Genomic DNA, 27,842 nt, shown 5'->3' on the forward strand with positions numbered 1-27,842 from the left:
TGTGGTGCTGAAGACATCAGGACTCTTTATTGCTCTCAGTGTTTCCCAACCAGTGTGCCTTCAGCTGTTGCAAAACTACAACTCCCAGCATGCCCGGACAGCCATCGGCTGTCCGGGCATGCTGGGAGTTGTAGTTTTGCAACAGCTGGAGGAACACTGGTTGGGAAACTCTGGTCTATATTGTTCTCCACACTTTAAAATGTGGTCAAATTACAAAGCAAAATGATTGTGTCACCCGGGAATACATTAATGATGGAATTCTTAAAAGCCAACAATCTGTAACCTACATTGGGTTCTGCAAATGTCAGATCACAGATGGCCGTGCTCCGCGCTCGCTGCCATAAACAATCCATTAGAATTAACACTTTGATTACAGGGAGCGCAGTTGGGGGGGATCTCTAAGAATGTCATACGGTTGCTGCGTTACATATGTATCTGTATACACCGGTGCATTATAGAGGGAATAGGTTCCTATGGAAACCTGCACACATGAGTGGGCATCTCCATCCACACAAAGCCTTTTATGTTCCCACATTTCTATATGGTGCTATACACGGTGCCATTGATACGCAGCATCACAATGTATGGGATCTACAGTATATAAGGTCGTGTGCGTGGGGCCCTAGTGTAGATCCAGCTGATCTCAGGTAGTGTCCATTAACAAAGCACGGCAGGTTTGTTTCGTTTTTTGCCCATATCATGCCCACTCACCATCACTAGTCCTACAGCGCCTTTTGTTTTATTCCAGCCCAGATGCACCCATGTGGTTTGTTACTGTAACTGGGTCATGTGATCACCGGTCTGAGCCATAGAAAATCATGTGCCAGAGAAAGTGTAAGTGACATCATCACGTATTGCTCGAAGACACTGTATCTGTATACTGCTGCTATCTCTATGGAATCAGGATAAATAGTAGTTATACAGTTCCCCTCCAGCTCTATCTGTATACTGCTGCTATCTCTATGAGATCAGGATAAATAGTAGTTATACAGCTCCCCTCCAGCTCTATCTGTATACTGCTGCTATCTCTATGGGATCAGGATAAATAGTAGTTATACAGTTCCCCTCCAGCTCTATCTGTATACTGCTGCTATCTCTATGGGATCAGGATAAATAGTAGTTATACAGCTCCCCTCCAGCTCTATCTGTATACTGCTGCTTTCTCTATGGGATGAGGATATATAGTAGTTATACACCTCCCTTCAAGCTATATGTGTATACTGCTGCTATAGCAATAGGATCAGGATATATAGTAGTAATACACATTCCCTCCAGCTCTATCTGTATACTGCTGCTATCTCTATGGCATCTGGATATATAGTAGTTATACCTCTCCCCTCCCAGCTCTATCTGTATACTGCTGCTGCTCTCTCTATGGGATTGGATTATATGGTAATTATTCCCCTCCCCTCCAGCTCTATGTCTATGGGATCAGGATATATAGTAGTCATACCTCTCCCCTCCCAGCTCTATCTGTATACTGCTGCTGCTATCTCTATGGGATTGGATTATATGGTAATTATTTCCCTCTCCTCCAGCTCTATCTGTATACTGCTGCTATTTCTATGGGATCAGGATAGGTAGTTATACCCCTCCCCTCCCAGCTCTATTTGTATACTGCTGCTGCTATCTCTATGGGATCGGAATATACAGTAGTTATTCCCCTCCAGCTCTATCTGTATACTACTGCTATCTCTATGGGATAAGAATATATAGTAGTAATACAACTCCCCTTCCAGCTCTACCTACACACTGAGACTATCTCTATCTCTATAGAACTAGCATATATATTAGTTATACCCCTCCTCTCCAGCTCTATCTGTATACTGCTGCTTTCTCTAAAGTATTACAATACAAAGTAATTATACGCCTCTCCTTCCAGCCAGCTCTATCTGTATACTGCTGTTATCTCTATAGGATCAGGATTTATAGTAATTATGCACCTCCCCTCCAGATTTATCTGTATACTGCTGCAATTTCTATGGTATCAGGATATATAGTAGTTATACACCTCCCTTTCAGCTCTAAACTGTGTACTGCTGCAGCTATCTCTATGAGATCGGGATATACAGTAAAGTAGTATTCACCTCCTCTCAATCTGTATACTGTTGCTGCAATGTCTATAGGATCAGGATACATAGTAGTTATACACCTCCCCTCCAGCTCTATCTGTATACTGCTGCTGCTATCTCTATGGGATCAGGATATATAGTAGTTATACACCTCCCCTCCAGCTCTATCTGTATACTGCTTCTGCTATATCTAAGGGATCAGGATATATATAGCAGTTATACACCTCCCTCCTGCTCTATCCGTACACCACTACTTCTATCTCTTGATTTTAAAATCGCAGCAAAAGCAGCCAAAATACAGTAAACAATGTGTGGAAAGTGCAGTAGACGCCCAACATGTCAACACAACCTGGAGACTTCAAATCTTCATAAAACACCTCAATTGTGATTATAGGTAAAATGACCTTTGCCATGTGGTAATATTTCAAACATCAAAACTTCATGACCAGCAGCCAAATAAGATGACCAGGTGCAGTGATCAGACTCCACCCACTCTTTCTGCAGAGCCAGAAATGTTGGGAAATGTTGGCTGCATTAAGAAGTCATTTCAGTGATGGAATTGCATTCAATATAAAACCAAACTCGTGCCTGCCAAATCAACTAAAACAGGTAAGCACAAGGCCTACACAAGAACCTCTACATTATTCTCTAACAATAGAATAAAAAATATAAAATTTAGTCCGCATTTTAATAAAACTTGTTGCCCTTGTTTTGTGTTACAAAATTTAAGCTTCATGTCATGGCCGTCACTATGGTTGAGGTTGACTGTCACTTCCACATGTCATCGGGTATAACTCATCTCCCTGGGTTAATTTCTTTTGACCATTAAGTAACCGGCAAAATATTTTCACTCTAGATCGGTGTTTTGCACACAGTGCGTCTACAGCTGTTGCACAACTACAACTCCCAGCATGCCCGGACAGCCGTTGGCTGTCCGGGCATGCTGGGAGTTGTAGTTTTGCAACAGCTGGAGGCACCCTGGTTGGGAAACACTGATCTAGATACAGGACGGGAGCGGTGGTATGACATCAGAGGGATCCAAACATCCCAAAATAACCAAATATACAGCCGTACAACATAAGGGCAGAGAGAGAAAAACCTAAGAAACTCTGTTTACCGCGTGCGTAAACCAGAATAATAAACTGCACGTCCTATAGCAACAATAAAAACCCCTGTGTATACCTGACCAGACCGAGAATTAGGAAGGAAAACATGACACACCTCTAATGTACACATACCACTCCCAGATATCTACACCGAACCCTCAACCTACCACAAGGTCACTACCTAAGGCAGACAACTTCAGGGGCCCACAAGGGGCAGTATAACAGCAGTTATATTCTTGTATATAGGAGGCAGTATTATAGTAGTTATATTCTTGTATATAGGAGCAGTATTATAGTAGTTATATTCTTGTATATAGGGAGCAGTATTATAGCAGTTATATTCTTGTATATAGGAGCAGTATTATAGTAGTTATATTCTTGTATATAGGAGCAGTATTATAGTAGATATATTCTTGTATATAGGAGCAGTATTATAGTAGTTATATTCTTGTATATAGGAGCAGTATTATAGTAGTTATATTCTTGTATATAGGGAGCAGTATTATAGCAGTTATATTCTTGTATATAGGGGGCAGTATTATAGTAGTTATATTCTTGTATATATAGGAGCAGTATTATAGTAGTTATATTCTTGTATATAGGAGCAGTATTATAGTAGTTATATTCTTGTATATAGGGAGCAGTATTATAGTAGTTATATTCTTGTATATAGGAGCAGTATTATAGTAGTTATATTCTTTATATAGGAGCAGTATTATAGTAGTTATATTCTTGTATATAGGAGCAGTATTATAGTAGTTATATTCTTGTATATAGGAGCAGTATTATAGTAGTTATATTCTTGTATATAGGAGGCAGTATTATAATAGTTATAGTCTTGTATATAGGAGCAGTATTAAAGTAGTTATATTCTTGTATATAGGAGCAGTATTATAGTAGTTATATTCTTGTATATAGGAGCAGTATTATAGTAGTTATATTCTTGTATATAGGAGGCAGTATTATAGTAGTTATATTCTTGTACATAGGAGCAGTATTATAGTAGTTATATTCTTGTATATTGGAGGCAGTATTATAGTAGTTATATTCTTGTACATAGGAGCAGTATTATAGTAGTTATATTCTTGTATATAGGAGCAGTATTATAGTAGTTATATTCTTGTACATAGGAGCAGTATTATAGTAGTTATATTCTTGTATATAGGAGCAGTATTATAGTAGTTACATTCTTGTACATAGGAGCAGTATTATAGTAGTTATATTCTTGTATATTGGAGGCAGTATTATAGTAGTTATATTCTTGTACATAGGAGCAGTATTATAGTAGTTATATTGTTGTATATAGGACCAGTATTATAGCAGTTATATTCTTGTATATAGGAGCAGTATTATAGTAGTTATATTCTTGCACATAGGAGGCAGTATTATAGTAGTTATATTCTTGTATATAGGAGCAGTATTATAGTAGTTATATTCTTGTATATAGGAGGCAGTATTATAGTAGTTATATTCTTGTATATCGGAGCAGTATTATAGTAGTTATATTCTTGTATATAGGAGCAGTATTATAGTAGTTATATTCTTGTATATAGGAGCAGTATTATAGTAGTTATATTCTCGTATATAGGAGGCAGTGTTATAGTAGTTATATTCTTGTATATAGGGGAAGTATTATAGTAGTTATATTCTTGTATATAGGAGCAGTATTATAGTAGTTATATTCTTGTATATAGGAGCATTATTATAGTAGTTATATTCTTGTATATAGGAGCAGTATTATAGTAGTTATAGTCTTGTATATAGGAGCAGTATTATAGTAGTTATAAACTTGTATATAGGTGCAGTATTATAGTAGTTATATTCTTGTTTATAGGAGCAGTATTATAGTAGTTATATTCTTGAATATAAGAGCAGTATTATATTAGTTGTATTCTTGTATATAGGAGCAGTGTTATAGCAATTATATTCTTGTACATAGGAGGCAGTATTATAGTAGTTATATTCTTGTATATAGGAGCAGTATTATAGTAGTTATATTCTTTTATATAGGGGCAGTATTATAGTAGTTATATTCTTGTATATAGGAGGCAGTATTATAGTAGTTATATTCTTGTATATAGGAGGCAGTATTATAGTAGTTGTATTCTTGTATATAGGAGACAGTATTATAGTAGTTATATTCTTGTATCTAGGAGGCAGTATTATAGTAGTTATATTCTTGTATATAGGAGGCAGTATTATAGTAGTTATATTCTTGTATATAGGGGCAGTATTATAGTAGTTATATTCTTGTATATAGGAGGCAGTATTATAGTAGTTAAATTCTTGTATATAGGAGCAGTATTATAGCAGTTATATTCTTGTACATAGGTGGCAGTATTATAGTAATTATATAAATAATTATTTGATCTGTAAGAGCAGTAATATAATAGTTATGCTTTTTTTTATTTGTTTTTTTTTGCTTTTTTTACGTAAGGGTAAATATTTTTATAATGATATTAAATGATAATAATAATAATATATTCTATAATAATAATATATTGTGTTTAATTGTTGAATTATATTTATATATTATTGTAATTATACTTAACTAAACATAACAACCCACTGCTTTTTTTTTATTTATCATTATTATTCTTTTTATTATTATTAAAAAATGATTACTCAGCATTACTCAGAAGATTACTAAAGTGTATTCAGATTTTCTTTCTTTTCATTTAATATTAAAATTTACGTCACTGGGGAGAACATCAGAGAATGGTGGAATTGCTATTCACACCAGCAAACTGGGATCATACGCTGTTGTTAAAGGGGTACTCCTTAGGAAAACTTTTTTTTTTTTTTTCAAATCAATTGGTGCCAGTAAGTTAAACAGATTTGTAAATTACTTCTATTAAAAAATCTTAATCCTTCCAGTGCTTATCAGCTGCTGTATGTTCCACAGGAAGTTATTTTCTTTTTAAATTTCCTTTCTGTCTGACCACAGCGCTCTCTACTGACACCTCTGTCCATTTTAGGAACTGTCCAGAGTAGGAGCAAATCCCCATAGAAAACCTCTCCTGCTCCGGACAGTTCCTCAAATGGACAGAGGTGTCAGCAGAGAGCACTGTGGTAAGTCAGAAAGGAAACTCAAAAAGAAAAGAATTTCCTCTGTAGCATACAGCAGATGATAAGTACTGGAAGGATTAACATTTTTAAATAGAAGTAATTTACAAATCTGTTTAACTTTCTGGCACCAGTTGATTTAAAAAAAAAAAAGTGTTTTCCAGGGGAGTACCCCTTTAAAGGAGTGTGCCGCCAACAGACACAGGATAGGGGATAAGATGTCTTTGGGCGAAGTACCCCATTAAAGCAAAAACTGTGACACATCCACGTTCCATCTATTACATTGAGCGTAATCCAGAATCTTCCTTTTCGCACAATTGCTGCTATTATCTGGAAACAACCTGAGGCTGATGACGCATGTGGCAACCGATACCCAGAATGTGAAAAATGCTAAGTAAATGCCAACTTCTTTTGCAAATATTTGTCTTCCACGAAATGAGAAATGATAAACCACAAAATAAAAAAATAAATAAAAACATTACGAACCTGTTCAACGAGGACGAGAAGGTATTATAATGATTTGTGACGGATAAAGAGGTGCAGCAGCTCCAGGCGCTCCTGAAGGAATGCAGCTCTGTTTCCAAACAACATTTAGGGAGAATCTGATGAATGGGGACCTGTCCTAAAAGTAACCTGTGAGGTCCTCAGACATGAACTGGCGCAAGGACCTGGCAGGTCCAGAAAACATCTTTTCAAAATTACTTTTTAGCGCTTGTTGGTATTTAAAAAAAACTGCTAGGGAACTTTGTTCTCCTGATTTGGCAGGTCCTGGGTCACTGTGTGAGGCCCTGGAGACCTGGCAGGTCCCTTTTACATACATTAGAGGATTGATTCCTAACCAGCGTGCCCCCAGCTGTTGCAAAACTACAACTCCCAGCATGCCCGGACAGCCTTCAGGACATCTTATCCCCTATCTTTTGTATAGGGGATAAGATGTCTAGGGCTGGAGTACCCCTTTAAGTCTTCTGAGTATTCAAGCCTTGCACTGGAGAGATAGATAGATAGTTAGATAGATAGATAGATAGATAGATAGATATGAGATAGATAGATATAAGATAGATAGATATAGATTGATATAGATAGATATATAGGTATTAGATAGATAGGAAGGTAGATAGATATGAGATAGATACAAGATAGATAGATAGATATGAGATAGATGGATAGATATGAGATAGATAGATAGATAGATATGAGATAGATAGATAGACATGAGATAGATAGATATGAGATAGATAGATAGATATAGATAGATATAGATAGATAGATAGATAGACATGAGATAGATAGATATGAGAGATAGATAGGAGATAGATAGATAGAGATAGATAGATAGATAGATATGAGATAGATAGATAGATAGATAGATAGATAGATAGATATAAGATAGATAGATAGATAGATATAGATAGATAAATAGATAGATATGAGATAGATAGATAGATATAAGATAGATAGATATAGATAGATAGATAGATAGATATGAGATAGATAGAAAAAAGAGATGTAAACCCAAAACAGTACATTTGTAACCAAGCTCATTTACAAAGTTGCTCCATTTTTTCCACCATGGATGCATGGAAACAATAGAAATACCTTTTAAAGAGTACCTGTCAAGTACTATGAAAAATGATTACAGTGCAGCATTGAGCACAACAATAGTTTTTCTAATAACCTAATTTTCAATCCGTACAGTAGGAGGGTCCATGCTCACTACAGGGGTTACGCTATAGTAGTCATTTGCTGTAACCTTGAGTCCCCCCTATGTGCCCTGTGTTATCTACACACTGATAGAACCAATATGGCCGGTGTTAGTCAACGAGTCCAACGTCCTGATAGTCGCTGATTCTGGACATTCAGGCAAAAGTCATTTCCAGACAGAAGGAATCACTGCAGGAATAAAATAAATGAACTTTTTCACCTGTTCCTTTGACTCGCAGCCAATTGGAAAACTTACAAGGTCTGTGTTTGCCTAAAGACACAGAACATCAATTATGTATTGTGGAGATGTATCAGCTGGCGCTGGGGTGCAGCCTGGTGCCCGGCCAGATCCTGCACCATTACTGGGACCCGCTCTGTAGACACCACATGGGGGCAACGGGGACTGTCCGGCCGTAATATCTCCGAGGAGATGGCCACAGATATAAAGTTATCTGATTACAGAAAAACAATAAAATGTCAGAAGAGAAAATACAGGAGGAAACTGCAATGTGGGAGCGGACGAATATTATACCAGAACTGATATAGTGGGAAGATTCTACTATTCTTTCTGTCTAATTTGTGTCTTATTATTATATTATCTATTTCTCCCCTATCTATCTATCTGTCTATCTCATATCTATCTATCTGTCTATCTCATATCTATCTATCTGTCTATCTCATATCTATCTATTATCTATCTATCTCATATCTATCTATAACTATCTATCTCATATCTATCTATTATCTATCTATCTCATATCTATCTATTATCTATCTATCTCATATCTATCTATCTATCTCATATCTATCTATCTCATATCTATCTCATATCTATCTATCTCATATCTATCTATCTCATATCTATCTATCTCATATCTATCTATCTATCTCATATCTATCTATCTCATATCTATCTATCTCATATCTATCTATCTCATATCTATCTATCTATCTCATATCTATCTATATATATCTCATATCTATCTATATCTATCTCATATCTATCTATCTATCTCTATCTATCTATCTATCTATCTATCTCATATCTATCTATATCTATCTCATATCTATCTATCTCTATCTATCTATCTATCTATCTCATATCCATCTATATCTATCTCATATCTATCTATCTCATATTTATCTATATCATATCTATCTATCTATCTACAGCAGACAAGTAGACACAGCAGCACTCCAGCGAAGTGAAAAATAGGGACTTTATTTATCACCAAAATGAATTGCGACGTTTCAACCACCTCTCGTGGACGGCCAGGAGAGGTGGTTGAAACGTCGCAATTCATTTTGGTGATGAATAAAGTCCCTATTTTTTCACTTCGCTGGAGTGCTGCTGTGTCTACTTGTCTGCTGTATCTGATTGGGGCTCGAGGACCAGGGCCCATCCACAGCCTGCACCCGTTACATCATATCTTCTTTTGAGTGCTGCTCTACCTGCTTCTTTTTATCTATCTATCTCATATCTATCTATCTATCTATCTATCTATCTCATATCTATATATCTATCTATCTATCTATCTATCTCATATCTATATATCTATCTATGTCATATCTATCTATCTATCTCATATCTATCTATCTATCTATCTCATATCCATCTATCTATCTCATATCTATCTATCTCACATCTATCTATCTCATATCTATCTATCTCATATTTATCTATTTCATATCTATCTAATTATCTATATTCTGTATATTTCTAATTATGTATATATCTAAAACAACAAAAAAATGTATGGATTGAAAGCATAACCTTTGCGCAACTGAGATTCTGAGAGAAACTGAAGACTGGAGTGAAAAAGTCAGAAATCATTTGTTTTATGGAGACTTATCATGACTTTATACAAAATTGGAATATGGCCCCCACACAAATGTGTGAGCCCATACTGTACCTCCATATGCCACTTATACCTTATATCCAGTCCTCACATCCCGTCCCCCCCCCCCCCCCTGCACCTTCTTTACAGTTGTCTGGATGTTTAAAAGTCCCGGGAAATCTCTGAAGCCCGAGTGTTATGCGATCAGAAGATTTACTGGAAGAATAACATGGGAATTTAGGCAAAAACATCCCACCCTTGCAAATAGTAATTGGTGGGGCTTGAGGACTGGGTTGGGGACCACTGATTTCAATTAAGTTTTTATGTTCAAATATTTTCTTAAAGAATTTTTGGTGATTTTTTTTTTTTTCTTCCTAATTTTTCATTTTACTATCTATACCGTAATTAAAAATAATCCTGAAATCCGAAAACAGAACTACACACAATAACTGTTGCTCTCAGATCAGCCTTCCCATCTCTGTAGAATTAGCTCTGTATAGGTCAGTGTTTCCCAACCAGTGTTCCCCCAGCTGTTGCAAAACTACAACTCCCAGCATGCCCGGACAGCCGAAGGCTGTCCGGGCATGCTGGGAGTTGTTGTTTTGCAACAGCTGGAGGCACACTGGTTGGAAAACACTGGTCTAGGTCATCGAGCACGCCTTCTTTCCCATTCATTCCAAAAAGATCCACGGGGCTTGCAGGAAAGCATATCCATAAATGCTCTTAAAACAGCTCAGACAAGATGGCTGCCCCCATAATAATGTACAAAAAGAAAAGAAAAGAAAAAATTACAACTAGAAAATAGAAACAGATAAGGAAACAAAAGAACATGTTCCAGTATATGTCTTTAAGCAGTAAAAAAAAAAAAAAAAAAAAAAACTTTAAAGGGGTACTCCGGTGGAAAACTTTTTTTTTTAATCAAGTGGTGCCAGAAAGTTAAACAGATTTGTAAATTACTTCTATAAAAAAATCTTACTCCTTCCAGTACTTATTAGCTGCTGAATACTACAGAGGAATTTCTTTTCTTTTTGGAACACAGTGCTCTCTGCTGACATCATGACCATAGTGCTCTCTGCTGACATCTCTGTCCATTTTAGGAACTGTCCAGAACAGCATTTGTTTGCTATGGGGATTTTCTCCTACTCTGGACAGTTCTTAAAATGGACAGAGATGTCAGCAGAGAGCAATGTGCTCGTGATGTCAGCAGAGAGCACTGTGTTCCAAAAAGAAAATAATTTCCTATATAGTGTTCATCAGCTAATAAGTACTGGAAGGATTAAGATTTTTGTTAATAGAAGTAATTTACAAATCTGTTTAACTTTCTGGCACCAGTTGATTTAAAAAAAAAAGTTTTCCACCGGAGTACCCCTTTAAAGGGAGCGGCCCGCTGGATACATATATTTTTGATTTCTTAGTAGCCCCGCAGCATTTCATGGTGATATGTAGTTAGTTGTAATGCGGGAGCGTGTGAGTATTTTATGCTGCCTGTGGTGAGTCTGCTGACAGGTTCCCTTTAACATGAGATGGTTTTTGGCACGTGCTATTTCTTAGTTAAATCGTCCCTTTTTGACAAAGAGGAGAACTGCAAATAGGACCATCTGGTCGCATCAGATTTGATGTAGGGAATTTATCCAAGAAATTTAATTTGAACGTTGCCTGAAATAAAGAGAAATCTATAACGCCAATTATGGACGCAGCGCGAAGACGAACCAGAGGAGCGCGGATTCATTCACCTTCACAATCTTACCGAGAACCGTTCCCGAAAAATATCTACCCGAGAAGCGGGCCTGAGGGATACAAGGGCAAAAGGGTCCATTTCCTCCAGGACCTCCACTATATACAGGCCCAACCAACTTATAGACATATACACTTATCATGGTGCATGTTGTAGAAGTACTGAAGGACTGTATAGTATTAATACTACTTGTGCGCTGTATGCCTCGCCTTTATGGCACCATTATGTAGACGCTATAAGACAGTGCTATGTGGGCACTGTATAGAACTGACAAAATTCCAGATCCCTTGAGCCAGAAGATCCGAAAGTATAAACTGCCTAAATTGTGACCCACCTCTAAAATGTACACATTTTAAACACATTTTAACAAAGCCCTCCCCCCCCCAACATGTTTCACATGACCAACTGCGTCATCAGGGACAACAAGGTTCTAGGAGTACTGTATAGAATTGTAAGGCTAATACTGCTATATGGCAGGTGAGCACTCTAGAACTATTTTTTTTGGTTCATGTTATGACATGATTGTGTTGTGGCCCAGTACGGGAGATGTTGCCCCGTACCCTTGCTGTCCTGTCAGGCAGCCTCCATTCAGTGTCCCCTGGGCCCCTTGCACCTGTTTCCCCCCTGTACATATGTTCTGCAGTGTATTGTATTATAAAATGTGTTGTATCTTTGAGAGTTATGTTATGTGATTGTTACCCAGGAGGTACCAGTGATCAGGTGATCCCAAGAGTGACCTATGGGCTCCCTGCTAGTCTCCCCATATAAGCCCTGGGTGGAGCTTCTCTCTCTTCTGCTGAGGTCCAGTGCAGTCTTGTCTAGTGTGTGTGTCCAGAGTGTTGGAGACCTCAAAGTCCAGTCCTGCAGCCGCCATCAAGTCAAGTAAGATAAAGTCACAGCTTTATGATTCAAGTCAAGTCAGTCCCTGTCATCTGTCAAGTCAGCGTGGTCTGCATTCAATTGTCCAGTCCTACTACAAGTCCCACCAAGCTCTTAAGGTCTCTGCATCACTGGTCACCTCCTTGGGCCCTGGCTGAACTGTATAGACTTTACCATCTGTCTACCCTCAGTAAAGCTGCCGTTGTCCGTAAATTGGCGTCGGAGTCTTTATTGCCCCCCGTGCCTAGCCCAGGATCCAGCGGTATACCTTCGGGTGGTATCGAGGATAAACCACGCCCTGGCATCACGAATACAAGGGGTTAATGCTATCTGCCCCTGGGGTAACAATATTTGTCCTCATCACACCCCCCGCTACCACAATTGTATATAGACCATACAGAAGCACTATAGTTGCACTAAACACTACTCTACTATGACACTAATATGTAAGTACTATATGGTGTATTCTTGTGGGCACTTGTTGATACTGTTATCTTTTTATTGTTATAATGAAGGTATTGTATGGCAGTGTTATGTCAGCAGTATTTGTTGCTTCTTTGACAGTATGACACTATGTAGGTGCTGTATGGTGTTACTATATAGGTGTTAATAGTTCTATTATTTTTCATGGCACGATAATATTACATAAGTATTGTATGGCTGTATTATGAAGGCACACAATATTGTGGACTTTAGTGGACACTATTATGCAGGTGTCATTTGGCAGTGTTATATTATTTGGCAGTATATATATAGATAGATAGATAGTAGTTTGTGGTATCTTGGTGGTATGACACAACTTGTATGGTACTGTTATATTTTCATTGTATGACACTATTATGTAAGAGCTTAATGGTAATTATGTAGTCTCTCTATAGTACTGTTAGGTTTTCATGGTATTACACTATTGTGTAGGCTCTATATGGCAGTATTATACAGACACTCTATGGTACTTTCATGTTTTCATGATATGACTCTATTATATATGCGCTATATGGCAGTGTTATTTAGGCACTCTATGATACTGTTTTTTTTTTCACAAATTGTCACTGATTTGTAGTGTTCTGTGTGGTTCCGTAGGCAAAGTACTGCATTATTTTGTTAATATAATAATAGCAATAATTTCCTTCTTACAAACAACCAAAAGGAGGGGGCCGACATGTATTGCCTAGTGACCATCACACACCTCCTCCTGACCCGCCCCAGAGGAGTTATTATTGCTCTTTACTCAACCTCATAGACATGAGGGAAATTGGGATTCACATAGAATCTTAAAGTGTAGCTCCCACCATCCTTTATTTTTTTTTTTGTCCCTGCCGATTGCCCATCTATCCATAACCCCCTCCCTGCCTTTAAATATTTTTTTACTATCTGAGAAATGCCTTCTTGTCTACCTGGTAGTGTTCTCACTTATCAGGCAGACTTCCCCAGCAGGCGCAACATCACTGATGCCTGCTGGGGGGGCCGTCTTCCGCCCTTAGCTCATCTATACAGGGTGCCTCCAGCTGTTTCACCACTACAACTCCCAGCTTGCCCTGACATCTATTGGTTGTCAGGTCATGCTGGGAGTTGTACTGGTGAAACAATTGGAGGCACCCTGTCTTGAAAACAATATTTTTGTTACAGCCGCGCAACCCGCTACCACGAACTCCGCCACGCAACCCGCTCCCCAGCCCACCCCACATATCCAGCATACCCAAGTGCAGGACTTAGCAGCAGTGGCGCGTGTATGCAAGGAGGCGGGGCCGGCGTTTGATTGACAGGCATGGACCGAGCACAGGCTGACTGAATTAGGACCGATTGCCCGGCCGGCATCGGTACTAATTCCGCTGTGACGTCACGGCAGGCTGCAGCCGCCCACTAGGAGGGAGACCCCTAGTGGCCGGTTTTCGAATGTAAAATAAACTATTTTAATTTTTAAAAAAATTATTAAACTATATTAGTACTACAACAAATCAAAAAAAAAAAAGTTGTTGACAGTGCCAAAATTCCTATGTTGCAACAATAATGAATAAACTGTTACACCAATCCCCAATGTAAATGTTCACACTGCCGTAGAGGTGAATTAATATTTGTTATATTTGTTTTTTATTTCTTATAAATAACTACAAAGGTTTCAGCCCCTATAAAAAAAAAAAACAATATACGCATCACCCCTAGCTTAAAGGGGTACTCTGCCCCTAGACATCTTATCCCCTATCCAAAGGATAAGATGTCTGATCGTGGGCGTCCCGCCGCTGGGGACCCCTGCGATCTCTGCTGGCCCTGCGACACAAGCGATCATCGACTGGCGATGCGGGGCAGAGGCTCGTGACATCACGGTCACACCCTGCTTGTCACAGTCACGCCCCCCTCCCCTAGACTTGCATTGAGGGGGCATGGCTGTGACTTAACAAGCGGGGCGCGGACGTGATGTCATGAGCCTCCAGTGCTGCACCCAATGCTATAAAAGAACGCCGGGTGCAGCAGGGAGATTGCGGGGGTCCCCAGCGGTGTGACACCCGCAATCAGACATTTTATCCCCTATCCTTTGGATAGAGGATAAGATGTCTAAGGGCGGAGTACCCCTTTTAACCCCTTAAGGACGCAGGACGTAAATGTACGTCCTGGTGAGGTGGTACTTAATAGTGTTGAGCGGCATAGGCCATATTCGAATTCGCGAATATATGGACGAATATTCGTCATATATTCGTAAATATTCGCATATTCGTAATATTCTCGTTTTATTTTCGCATATGTGAAAATTCGCGAATGCGAAAATTAACATATGCAAAAATTAGCATATACAAAATTAGCATAAGAGAAAATTCGTATATGCGTAAATTAGCATATGCATATTTTCACTTATGTGAAAATTCGCACACCAGTCTCACACAGTAGTATTAGAGCCTTCTTTACACCACACAAGCTGGAAGCAGAGAGGGATGATCACTGTGATGTGTTACTGTGAAAAAAAAACAAAAACGAATATTCGTAATTACGAACATATAGCGCTATATTCGCGAATATTCGCGAATTCGCGAATATGCGCTATTCGCGCATAAAATTCGCATTGCGAATATTCGCGAGCAACACTAGTACTTAACGCAACAGGACGTACATTTACGTCCTGTGCATAACCGCGGGCATCGGAGCGATGCCCGTGTCATGCGCGGCTGATCCGGGCTGCTGATCGCAGCCAGGGACCCGCCGGCAATGGCCGACGCCCGCGATCTCGCGGGCGTCCGCCATTAACCCCTCAGGTGCCGGGATCAATACAGATCCCGGCATCTGCGGCAGTGCGCGATTTGAATGAATAATCGGATCGCCCGCAGCGCTGCTGCGGGGATCCGATCATTCATAACGCCGCACGGAGGTCCCCTCACCTTCCTCCGTCCGTTTCCCGGCGTCTCCTGCTCTGGTATGAGATCGAGCAGACCAGAGCAGAAGATGACCGATAATACTGATCTGTTCTATGTCCTATACATAGAACAGATCAGTATTAGCAATCATGGTATTGCTATGAATAGTCCCCTATGGGGACTATTCAAGTGTAAAAAAAATGTAAAAAAATGTAAAAGTTAAAGTAAAAAAAAAGTGAAAAATCCCCTCCCCCAATAAAAAAGTAAAACGTCCGTTTTTTTCTATTTTACCCCCAAAAAGCGTAAATATTTGGTATCGCCGCGTGCGTAAATGTCCGAACTATTAAAATAAAATGTTAATGATCCCGTACGGTGAACGGCGTGAACGAAAAAAAAAAAAGTCCAAAATTCCTACTTTTTTAATACATTTTATTAAAAAAAAATTATACAAAATTAATTAAAAGTTTTTTATATGCAAATGTGGTATCAAAAAAAAGTACAGATCATGGCGCAAAAAATTAGCCCCCATACCGCCGCTTATATGGAAAAATAAAAAAGTTAGAGGTCATCAAAATAAAGGGATTATAAACGTACTAATTTGGTTAAAAAGTTTGTGATTTTTTTTAAGCGCAACAATAATATAAAAGTATATAATAATGGGTATCATTTTAATCGTATTGACCCTCAGAATAAAGAACACACGTCATTTTTACCATAAATTGTACGGCGTGAAAACGAAACCTTCCAAAATTAGCAAAATTGCGTTTTTCGTTTTACATTTAATGATATAAAGAGTGATGTCATTACAAAGGACAACTGGTCGCGCAAAAAACAAGCCCTCATACTAGTCTGTGGATGAAAATATAAAAGAGTTATGATTTTTAGAAGGCGAGGAGGAAAAAATGAAAACGTAAAAATTAAATTGTCTGAGTCCTTAAGGCCAAAATGGGCTGAGTCCTTAAGGGGTTAAGGAGACTCCCATGCTGAACATAAAATTGGCTTTATCTTAGTAGAATTTACAGCCATTGGCATTCTTCTGTTTTGTCATGGCAGCCATTTTGGAAAAGCGCAGTAGGAAGTTCAGCTATATTCTTCAGAAAATGATAGAAAAATAGTTGACAGTATGATAATGTACCAACAATTTCTAAGACGCTTATTGAAAGGGGGAAACCAATATGGCTGCACTTCCTGTTGTCATTTTCCTTCAAAATGGCCTCCACAACCCAACAGAAAGACATCAATATCTCTGTAACTTGAGCCAAAAAAACATACTTATCAACTCTTGGCAAATTTATGACCAATTTTAAATGTTGGGTGGAAAAACCCTTTAATATTATCAGTTCAGCTAAAATGCTAAAAAAAAAAAAAATTATTATTGAAGGAAAAAAAAAAACAACAACACATTTTTTGGGTATTTCACACATTTATTGAGTAACCCCCTAGTCAATGTATCCACTGCTGATACATTTTACAATAGCAGTCAAAGTTTTTAGTGATCAAGCCAACTTACACTCTTCTTCCGGCCTTTTCTTGACGGGGGCGAGCATCTCCTGCACTGTGGAGTTTCCTTGATACGGTGCAGGATCTTTACACATCCTGAGGTTCTCCATTCTAGAAGAAATGCAGATCACCTGACATCAGTGAAGGTCCAGCAACACAGAACGCCCTCCATACAATCAAACTGCCCAGTCCTCCTATCGCCCTACATACATAGATACCAGGACACAATGGTCATTCTTGGCCAACTTGGCCCAACATGTCGCCGTGCAGGTCTCTACAGATGGTCGGTCGAAATCAGTCTTGCCATAGGAGCAAATTGGGCATTCGAGGATCTCGGTCGAGCCGGCACCATTATGTTTTTACTATAAATGGGCACTGTCATTAGAACTCATTTTTGATATAGCACTCCTCATGGTAAATAAAAAAAATCTTTCTAATGTACTTTGTTTAAAAAATGAAGCTTTCTATGTTTTATTTGTGTTTAAAAAAGCTGCCACTAGGTGTCTCCCTACACATTTCCTCCCATCTCTTGCACAGACTTTGGACTCCTGGTGGCCTGGCAAAAGTCCAAATTGAGGAAATGCAGTCTGGAGTGCTGAGGGAGGTGGGGGGGGGGGGGGGGTAGCCTTAGCCAATCACAGCTCATCTCACACTGAACTGCTCTGGGCTGTGTGTAGCAGAGTGAGGGAGGAAGTTCTCCCCTGTATGGCTTCGGATGATGTCACACCTGCTGGTGAATCTGACTGAGCAGAAAATACAGAGCGATATCAAGGTAGAAAACTAACAAATAATAAAAATAAAGGCCGGGGGTGGTTTATCATGATGGGGGCAAAGGACTGGGAGGATTATAAAATTTTAAAAGATCATTACAGGTACTCTTTAAAGCCTGGTTGCATATTCAGAATTTTATATGTAGACATGTGGTGTTGAGATGTTCATTGACTTGGTTGAGCAACCCCAATATAAACTAACTGCAAAAACTTCCTTTAAGTCTAAATCACTTTATTATAAGAAACTGTACAACGCGTTTTGGAACTGTATTGGTTCCTTCATCAGGTGCCTTTATCATAAAGTAATTTAGACTTACCTGGCTGTGCCCGTTGTGATCCCTTGTTGTGGAGGAGGAAGATTTTTTGTGTACCGTGTGCGCCTGAAGCGTTAAAGGGGTACTCAATTTTTTTGTTAAATCGACTGGTGGCACAAAGTTAAGCAGATTTGGAAATACTTCTATATAAAAATCTTAAATCCTTCCAGTACTTATCAGCTGCTGTATACTACAGAGGAAGTTCTTTTCTTTTTGAATTTCCTTTCAGTCTGACCACAGTGCTCTCTGCTGACACCTCTGTCCATGTCAGGAACTGTCCAGAGCAGGAGAGGTTTGCTATGGGGATTTGCTCTTGCTCTGGACAGTTTCAGACATGGACAGAGGTGTCAGTAGAGAGCACTGTGGTCAGAAAGAAAATAAATTCAATTGATTCAATTTCAAATATTAGTTTTCCCCCAGAGTACCTCTTTAAAGGGGTTATCCAGGAATACAAAAACACAGCTAATTTAATTCAAAAACAGCTCCACGTCTGTCTACAGTTTGGGTGTTGTTTTATAACTTGGCTCCATTTACTTCAATGGAACCCCACACTACCTGGAGACAGACGGGGAGCGGTTTTTGAAAGAAAGTAGCTCTGTTTTTCTATTTCTGGATAAGCCCTTTAAAGGGGTACTCCAGTGGAAAACTTTTTTTTTTAAATCAACTGGTGCCAGAAAATTAAACAGATTTGTAAATGATTTCTACTAAAAAATCTTAATGAGTCCATCTCGACCACGGGGATGGAAGACCGTGACGTCACAACTCCGCCCCATGTGATGTCACACCCCGCCCCTCAATGCAAGTCTATGGGAGGGGGCGTGACAGCTGTCACGCCCCCTCCCATAGACTTGCATTGAGGGGCAAGTATAACGTCATACGGGGCAGAGTCATGACGTCACGGTCTTCCGTCCCCGTGGTCGAGATGGACTCAGCCTGAGGACCTCCAGCGGTTCCGGAAGCCGCTACAGATAAGTGCTGCATGGTAGTTCCCGGGGGTCCCCAGCAGCGGGACCCCGGCGATCTGACATCTTATCCCCTATCCTTTGGATAGGGGATAAGATGTCTAGGGGCGGAGTAGCCCTTTAAGATTTTTTAAATTGAAGTCATTGACAAATCCGTTTAACTTTCCAGCACCAGTTGATTTAAAAAAAGAAATTGTTTTCCAGCGGAGGACCCCTTTAAGGCTCTGTTCATACAGCGCTATTTCTATTTATAAATTATAAACGTTTTGGCAGAACCCTGATGGATCCCATTATAAATCAATGGGATATGTGTGGATCCATTGTAATTTGAACACAGCGTCATGGCTACCATTATAAATGGAAACAGAACCTTACCAAGACCTGTGGGTGGCGTCATATCATAGTGGAGTTGTAACATTATATCTAAAATTCTAGAGATTCTCCATAAATCATTCATGTTGACTAAATTTATAATCCCAGGGAGATCGGGAAGTCTCCAAAGACACATATTTTTAGGGAAGGTTCACAAAGAGCAGTTTTTCATGCCTTTATTTTTAAAGGGGTATTCCAGGCCAAAACTTTTTTTTATATTTATATATATGAACTGGCTCCGGAAAGTTAAACAGATTTGTAAATTACTTCTATTAAAAAATCTTAATCCTTCCAATAGTTATTAGCTTCTGAAGTTGAGTTGTTGTTTTCTGTCTAACTGCTCAATGATGACTCACGTCCCGGAAGCTGTGCAGTTCCTATGGGAATATTCTCCCATCATGCACAGCTCCCGGGACGTGACATCCTCATTGAGCAGTTAGACAGAAAACTTCAGAAGCTAATAACTATTGGAAGGATTAAGATTTTTTAATAAAAGTCATTTACAAATCTGTTTAACTTTCCGGAGCCAGTTGATATATATATATATATATATATATATATATATATATATATATTTATAAAAAAAAAGGTTTTGCCTGGAATACCCCTTTAAAGCCAAAGCCAAGAGTGGATATGACCTGGAACAATAGACTCATACTTGGATTTTTTGTATCCATTCCTTGTGAACTTGGCCCTATAAATGTATTTTTTTTAAAGGGGTACTCCACCCCTAGACATCGTATCCCCTATCCAAAGGATGTGGGACCCCCCGATGCAGCACCCGGCATTCGTTTAGAACGCAGAAGAAACATTTAGTAAGTAAAATGATCTTGACATTTTCTACATCTTGAAGAATTCAAAGCTCATGGACAATGGGGGAGATTTATCAAAACCTGTGCAGAGGAAGAGTGGTGCAGTTGCCCATAGCAACCAATCAGATCGCTTCTTTCATTTTCCACAGGCCTCTAAAGAGGCCTGTGGAAAATGAAAGAAGCGATCTGATTGGTTGCTATGGGCAACTGCACCACTCTTCCTCTGCACAGGTTTTGATAAATCTCCCCAAATGACTTACAGGGTAGCTTTTTCTCAAGGAGCATTGCCCCAAATACTCTCACCCAGCTCAGTCTCTTCAAGTCGGATATCTTCCGAGTTCCCAAGTTCTACTAAAAGAAAAACGAGCCCCACATGTCTTTAAGACTGTAAAAATATCCAGTTGATTTTGATTTATCACTGATGGACTTAAAGGGGTACTCCGGGGGAAAACATTTTTATTTTTTTAATATCAACTGGTACCAGAAAGTTAAACAGATTTGTAAATTGTTTCTATTCTATAAAAAAATCTTAATCCTTCCTGTACTTATTAGCTTCTGAATACTACAGCGGAAATTCTTTTCTTTTTGAAACACAGAGCTGTCTGCTGACATCACGAGCACAGTGCTCTCTGCTGACCTCTCTGTCCATTTTATGAACTGTCCAGAACAGCATATGTTTGCTATGGGGATTTCCTTTTACGCTGGCAGTTCCTAAAATGGACAGAGATGTCAGCAGAGAGCACTGTGCTCATGATGTCAGCAGAGAGCTCTGCGTTTCAAAAAGAAAAGAATTTCCTCTGTAGTATTCAGCAGCTAATAAGTACAGGAAGGATTAAGATTTTTTAATAGAAGTAATTTACAAATCTCCAGTTGATTTTGATTTATCACTGATGGACTTAAAGGGGTACTCCGGGGGAAATTTTTTTTTATTTTTTTTTTTTTAAATCAACTGGTAGCAGAAAGTTAAACAGATTTGTAAATGACTTCTATTTAAAAAAAATTCTTAATCCTTCCAGTACTTATCAGCTGCTGTCTGTTCCACAGGATTTTTCAATTTCCTTTCAGTCTGACCACAGTGCTCTCTGCTGACACCTCTGTCTGTCTCAGGAACTGCACAGAGTAGGAGCAAATTCTCTTAGCAAACAATCCTGCTCTGGACAGTTCCTGACATGGACAGAGGTGTCAGCAGAGAGCACTGTGGTCAGACTGGAAGGAAATTCAAAAAAGAAAAGAACTTCCTGTGGAGCATACAGCAGCTGATAAGTACTGGAAGGATTAAGATTTTTAAATAGAAGTCATTTACAAATCTGTGTAACTTTTTGTCACTAGTTGATTTAAAAAAAATAGTTTTCCACTGGAGTACCCCTTTAACATGACCTTCACAGTCCGTATATTGTGCAGTCAAAAACTCTGTAGACAAACAAATAATAATAGAAAATAGTTGTAAGGAACAGGAAGTTTCAAGTAGCATTTGGATGATAACAAAGACGTGGACACAATTCCCCTCTATAGTCAAGTGCCATTGGGTTGGCTCCAGCGTGCCATGTCTCCTTGACTTGTCAATAGAGTATTCTCGATCCTTATGTCTGTATTCCGTATTGCCGCTCATCCTCTTCCACTTTTCCCATCCGGCTTTTACCAACGATCGTGTCCAAAAAAAAGATTGACCTCAACATTTGGTCAAGGATCTTCTTTTTTCTTATTGCTCTTCATGGCAACAGGTCTTGTCCAACCATCGGCCATTATGATGATCTCCATTTGCCAAGTTCTCTGTTCCAAACTCGATCCATATGGTGGTGAATTTTAGGACTTGAGATGATCTTGTTTCTTAGATCCTCCTTGGATACATGGTATCAGCTGGAACCATACGGAAAACAGTGCTGAGATATTCTTAGCTGGATATAAATGAACACATCCCCAAAAATGTAGGGGGTCACGTTGGGGATCACATTGGTTGCCTTCAGTCAATGTTCACCAACAGAGTTTCGATAGACGGCTAAATTCTGTAATGGGAATACAGTGACCCCCCCCGACCTACGATGGCCCCGACATACAATCATTTCAACATACGATCACTCTCAGAAGCAGCATCAACATACGATGCTTTTGTATGTCGGGGCCATCGCATAAACGGCAATCCGGCAGCGCAGACTGCATCAGCTGCCGCCGGATAGCCGTTTACGGTGCCCCGTGTGGTCCGCTGACGATCACTTACCTGTCCTCGGGGCTCTGGCGCGTCCTCTTCGTGATCCCCTGCATCGTCGGCGCTCTTCATCGTCGTCATCATGTTGCTGCGCACGCCGTCCCGTCATCCAATAGGAGCGGCGTGCGTAGCGACGTGATGGCGGTGACGGAAAGCGCGGATGCCGGGGAAGCAGAGGCCTTGCCGGAGCATCGGGGACACCCCGGGGACGCGGCGACAGTGATGGAAGGCGACATCCAGGGCAGCGGTGACGAGCAGTGACGGTCCGGAGCGGCGGGGACACGCGAGTATAACCTCCAATACCAGTGGTCTTCAACCTGCGGACCTCCAGATGTTGCAAAACTACAACTCCCAGCATGCCCGGACAGCCATTGGCTGTCCGGGCATGCTGGGTGTTGTAGTTTTGCAACATCTGGAGGTCTGCAGGTTGTAGACCACTGTCCTATACTTTACATTGCACGGATCCCTCAACATACGATGGTTTCAACAAACAATGGTTCGTTTGGAACGGATTACCATCGTATGTTGAGGGACCACTGTATATTTGTAGCTCCATACATCAAAAGACGGCTAGGTTCTGGAATGGGAATATACTTGTACCTCCATACATCAAAGCTGTGTCCAGCGGTTTTCCTCTAATGACCACCATCAATCAGTGACCGAAGGGACCTGTGTTATTCTACAGAATTTATGCGACAAAAGAACTCAGGCGGCACTGCTATATGCTCTAATAGCTTATACTTGTAGGATATAGGTCAGTATACGTGCTGTAGGGTTAAGGTAGCTGGGGTTGTAGTGCGGAGGTGTTGGGGAATAATGTAGGTAATAAAATATATTAGTAGGAGTAACAAAGAACCCCGCACTCACCGCTTAACAGACGACTTCAAGTTTCAACACTGGACGGACCGGACGAGGCTACAGGAACAGCTTTGGGAGCTCAGAGGCGACTGCCGGCAGTTCCGCGTAACTGCGCTTCTTCCGGCCTTGAGGCTGGAAGAAGTGCAGTTGCGCGAAACTGCCGGCACTCGCCTCTGAGCCCATGGGCTTGCATTGAGGGGGCGGAGCCTTGACGTCACAACGCTGTCATGAAGTAGTCAAGTCCAGTCTAATAACAGTCAAGTCTAAATTACATGTCCAAGTCAAGTTTATTACAAGTATTGGTCCAGCAAGCTGCGAGGTCCTCTGGGTCCTGGCCACCTCTCTAGGAATTTTGGCCTTCGCTGTGAAGATAATTACACCCGTCTTCTACTCAGTAGAGCCTCCATTTTCCCATAACTGGTTGTGGACTCTTTATTCACTGCTAGCCCATGGGATAGCGGAGAATCCGGGTGTGTGGTGTTCCGGAACCCGAAAACCACAATGGCGTCACGAACACATAGGGTTTAATACCACCAGACCCCCCCCCCGTGGGGTTAATAACATCTGATCCCACCATTCATCACCGCAACACTCGTGGCCCTGCCACTACTCACTATAGTGGCACCACCACATAAATCTGCAGGTAATCCGCCCATGTGAATGTACTCTAAGGGCCCGTTTTCTCAAGTGGATTTCCTGCGGATCTTCCACAACGTATTTGATGCAGAAAATAATCTGCAGATTTTACTACCATTACCTTTAATGGGGCCTACGGAAAATTTGAAAATCTGCCACTATTGCGGATTTTCTGTTGACCCATTGAACTCAATAGCAACAAAATCCACAGCAAAATCTCTGCGGCAAATACACTTCCCGTGTGAACGGACCCTAAAAGCGGTTTAAAGGGTTACCGTGCACTCACACCACGTTTTTGCAATACAGTTCCCGTATACGTTTTCAATGTGAAAACCGTACGGAACCGTATTGAAAACCGTATGCATTGACTCTACATTGAAAACCGTATGCCAAACGATGCATCAGGTTGTGTCCGTTTTGCATCCTGTACGGTTTTGTCCGTTTTTTTTTTCCCGTACCCAAAACCGTAGACTACCACATTTTTTGGTCCAGGTGAAAAACTGTATTAAACCGTGTACGTTTTTTTTTTTTCTTTTTTAAACATGGGAGTCAATGGGAACCGTACAGGTTTTCACCATACAGTTTTTGACTTTGCACAGCTTTTTTTTTCTTGGAATTTCAAACAAGTGAAACTTTATTTATAATGGAGTGAAAAGTTAAAAACGTATACATTTTTTTTTCATAAAAAACGGATGCAACCTGACCACATTTTTTAAACCGTATACAGGTTAAAATGTGTACACACTTTTTGATACAGTTTTGTCCGGTTTTGAGGAATCAGTTTTTCATCAAAAACATGATACGTGAACTGTATTGCAAAAACATGCAGCCTTACTCCGCTACCCAGCGCCCGGAACATTGAGTTCCGAACGCAGTGTGCGTGCTTCCATGTCCACGCCTGCCCCCTCGTGACGTCACGCCACGTCATGTGACGTCCGTCGCGCCCCCTTCCTATAGACTTTCATTGAGGGGGCAGGCCGTGACGTCACAAGGGGGTGGGCGTGAACACGGAAGCCCGCACACAGCGTTCGGAACTCAATGTTCCGGACGCTGGGGAGCGGAGTAACCCTTCAACTACCAAGCAAAGTAGCACAAACATGTATGTAAAGGAGAAAAAAAATTGCTATTTTTTATTTTTAAGTAAAATGATCCACATCCATGTACTGTTTTTACCTCATGGATCTGATCACTTCCTGGTTTCCTCTCTGAACCATGACCCTGCTGTTGCCAGGCAACCGAGCACACATTTTCCCCACAATCCCTCTTGCTTGTATACACATTAGATCAGTGTTTTCCAACCAGTGTGCCTCCAGCTGTTGCAAAACTATAACCCCCAGCATGCCCGGACAGCCGTTGGCTGTCCGGGCATGCTGGGAGTTGTAGTTTTGCAACAGCTGGAGGCACACTGGTTTGAAAACACATGATTTGTTGTCACACAACAGTTTTAAGCCCCACCCGGGACAACAAAATTTACCAAAAATGCCTATTTTTGCATATGTATCCCAAAGCCCCAGGCACTTGGATGTCAGTCTTACTAAGTAATTGTAAGTTTTTTTAGAGGAATTTGGCGGGAAAATTCAGCCCGGAAATTCTGTTGTTTTCAATGGGATTCTGACCGTGCATGTGGAGGAATTTCCGTGGCAGAAACATCTGTAACTGTGTCCCCGCCACCACTACCACATACAATTTAGCAACTTTATTTTTTATTTTAATTTTTTTTTACGCGGTGCACCTTACGGTAAAATTGCCATGGTATATTCTTTCATTGGTCCAAACGATAATATATTTACATAGCTTTTGTATTATTTTACCACGTGTAACAAAAATACATTTTAGCTACGAAGAAGGTAAAAGGGGTACTCCGGTGGAAAGCAATTTTTTTCATATCAACTGGCTCCAGTAAGTTAAAGCAGATTTGTAAATTATTTCTATTCCTTCCAGTACTTAGCAGCTGCTGTGTGATACAGAGGAAGTTGTGTAGTTCTTTCCAGTCTGACCACAGTGCTCTCTGCTGCCACCTCTGTCCGTGTCAGGAATTGTCCAGAGCAGGAGCAAATCCCCATAGCAAAGCTCTCCTGACAATTCCTGACATGGACAGAGGTGTCAGCAGAGAGCACTGTGGTCAGACTGGAAAGAACTACACAACTTCCTCTGGAGCATACAGCAGCTGATAAGAACTGGAAAGATTTAGATTTTTTTTTATAGAAATAATTTACAAATCTGTATAACTTTCTGGCACCAGTTGATTTTCAAAAAATTGTTTTCCACCGGAGTACTGCTTTAAGTGTAGATAGCAAGTGGGTCAGAACATAGTTCTGTGGACAGTTGTCTCTGGCTGTTGCAAAATGACATTGATGTCATAAGCTGTCACAGCACGATAGGAGTTGTAGTTCTGCAAAATCTGGAGAGCCACAAGTTAGAGATCCCTGCCTTACACCTTATTACAGTGTTTCCCAACCAGGGTGCCTCCAGCTGTTGCAAAACTACATCTCCCAGCATGCCCGGACAGCCAAAGGCTGTTCGAGCATGCTGGGAGTTGTAGTTTTGCAACAGCTGGAGGCACACTGGTTGGCAAACACTTCCTTATTAGGCTGGGTTCACACTACGATTTGTAACTACGGTTCCTGTATACGGCTGGGAGGAGGAGGGGGCGAGGCTTAATCGTGGCGCCCGCACTCAGCCGTATAGGGGAACCATAGTTAATGCATGTCTATGAGCCGACCGGAGTGAACCGCAGCCTCCGGTCGGCTGCATTTTCAGCCGTATAAGGTTTCCCGACCACAGGCAAAAATGTGGTCGACCGCGTTTTTGCCTACGGTCGGGAAACCTTATACGGCCGAAAAAGCAGCCGACCGGAGGCTGCGGTTCACTCCGGTCGGCTCATAGACATGCATTAAATACGGTTCCCCTATACGGCTGAGTGCGGGCGGCGCGATTAAGCCCCGCCCCCTCCTCCTCCCAGCTGTATGCGGGAACCATAGTTACAAATCGTAGTGTGAACCCGGCCTAAGATCCCATCAGTACAAGAACAAGACAAAGTAAGGAAGAACCTATGCATCGAACCAGTACAAAGTGATTAAAGGGGTACTCTGCCCCTAGCACCTTATCCCATATCCAAAGGATTGGGGATAAGATGTCAGATCGCAGGGGTCCCGCTGCTGGGGACCCCCGGGATCTCCGCTGCGCCACCCCGCTATCATTGCTGCACAGAGCAAACTTGCTCTGTGCGTAATGACCGGCGATACAGGGGCCGGAGCATCGTTACATCACGGCTCCGCCCCCTTGTGATGTCACGGCCCGCCCCCTCAATACAAGTCTATGGGAGGGGGTGTGGCAGCCATCACACTGCCTCGCATAGACTTGCATTAAGGGGGCGGGCCGTGATGTCACGTGGGGCGGAGCCGTGATGTCACAATCATCCGGCCCCTGTGCAGCAATGATAGCGGGGTGGCGCAGCGGGGTCCCCAGCAGCGGCACCCCGGCAATCTGACATCTTATCCCCTATCCATTGGATAGGGGATAAGATGCTAGGGATGGAGTACACCTTTAAAGTGTACCTGTCATATCACAGAAAAAAAAATAATGCTTCTAAATGTTACTTACTAGATCATGCAGATGCTTTACATATCTTTTTTATGTGTCTAGCTTCTGTTTTTGGCTCACAAACCCTTCTGTTC

At 40.7% G+C, this 27,842-nt stretch overlaps 1 protein-coding gene across 7 annotated transcripts in view; it reads right to left on the reverse strand.

Annotated features, from left to right (window-relative positions):
* The window catches only part of LRRC7 (leucine rich repeat containing 7), a 262,845-nt gene extending 237,451 nt beyond the window's left edge, over nt 1-25,394 (reverse strand). For all 7 annotated transcript variants that reach the window (XM_056532752.1, XM_056532755.1, XM_056532754.1 and 4 more), the window contains exons 1-2: nt 25,339-25,394; nt 17,249-17,349 (exon numbers count right to left, since the gene is read on the reverse strand). In XM_056532752.1, the coding sequence (XP_056388727.1) occupies nt 17,249-17,349; nt 25,339-25,379 (142 nt within the window). In that variant the 5' untranslated portion in view covers nt 25,380-25,394. The remainder of the gene's footprint in view (nt 1-17,248; nt 17,350-25,338) is intronic.
* Between the last annotated feature and the right edge of the window lie 2,448 nt (nt 25,395-27,842).

The sequence above is a fragment of the Hyla sarda genome, chromosome 7, assembly GCF_029499605.1.
Source record: "Hyla sarda isolate aHylSar1 chromosome 7, aHylSar1.hap1, whole genome shotgun sequence".
NCBI lineage: Eukaryota > Metazoa > Chordata > Amphibia > Anura > Hylidae > Hyla > Hyla sarda.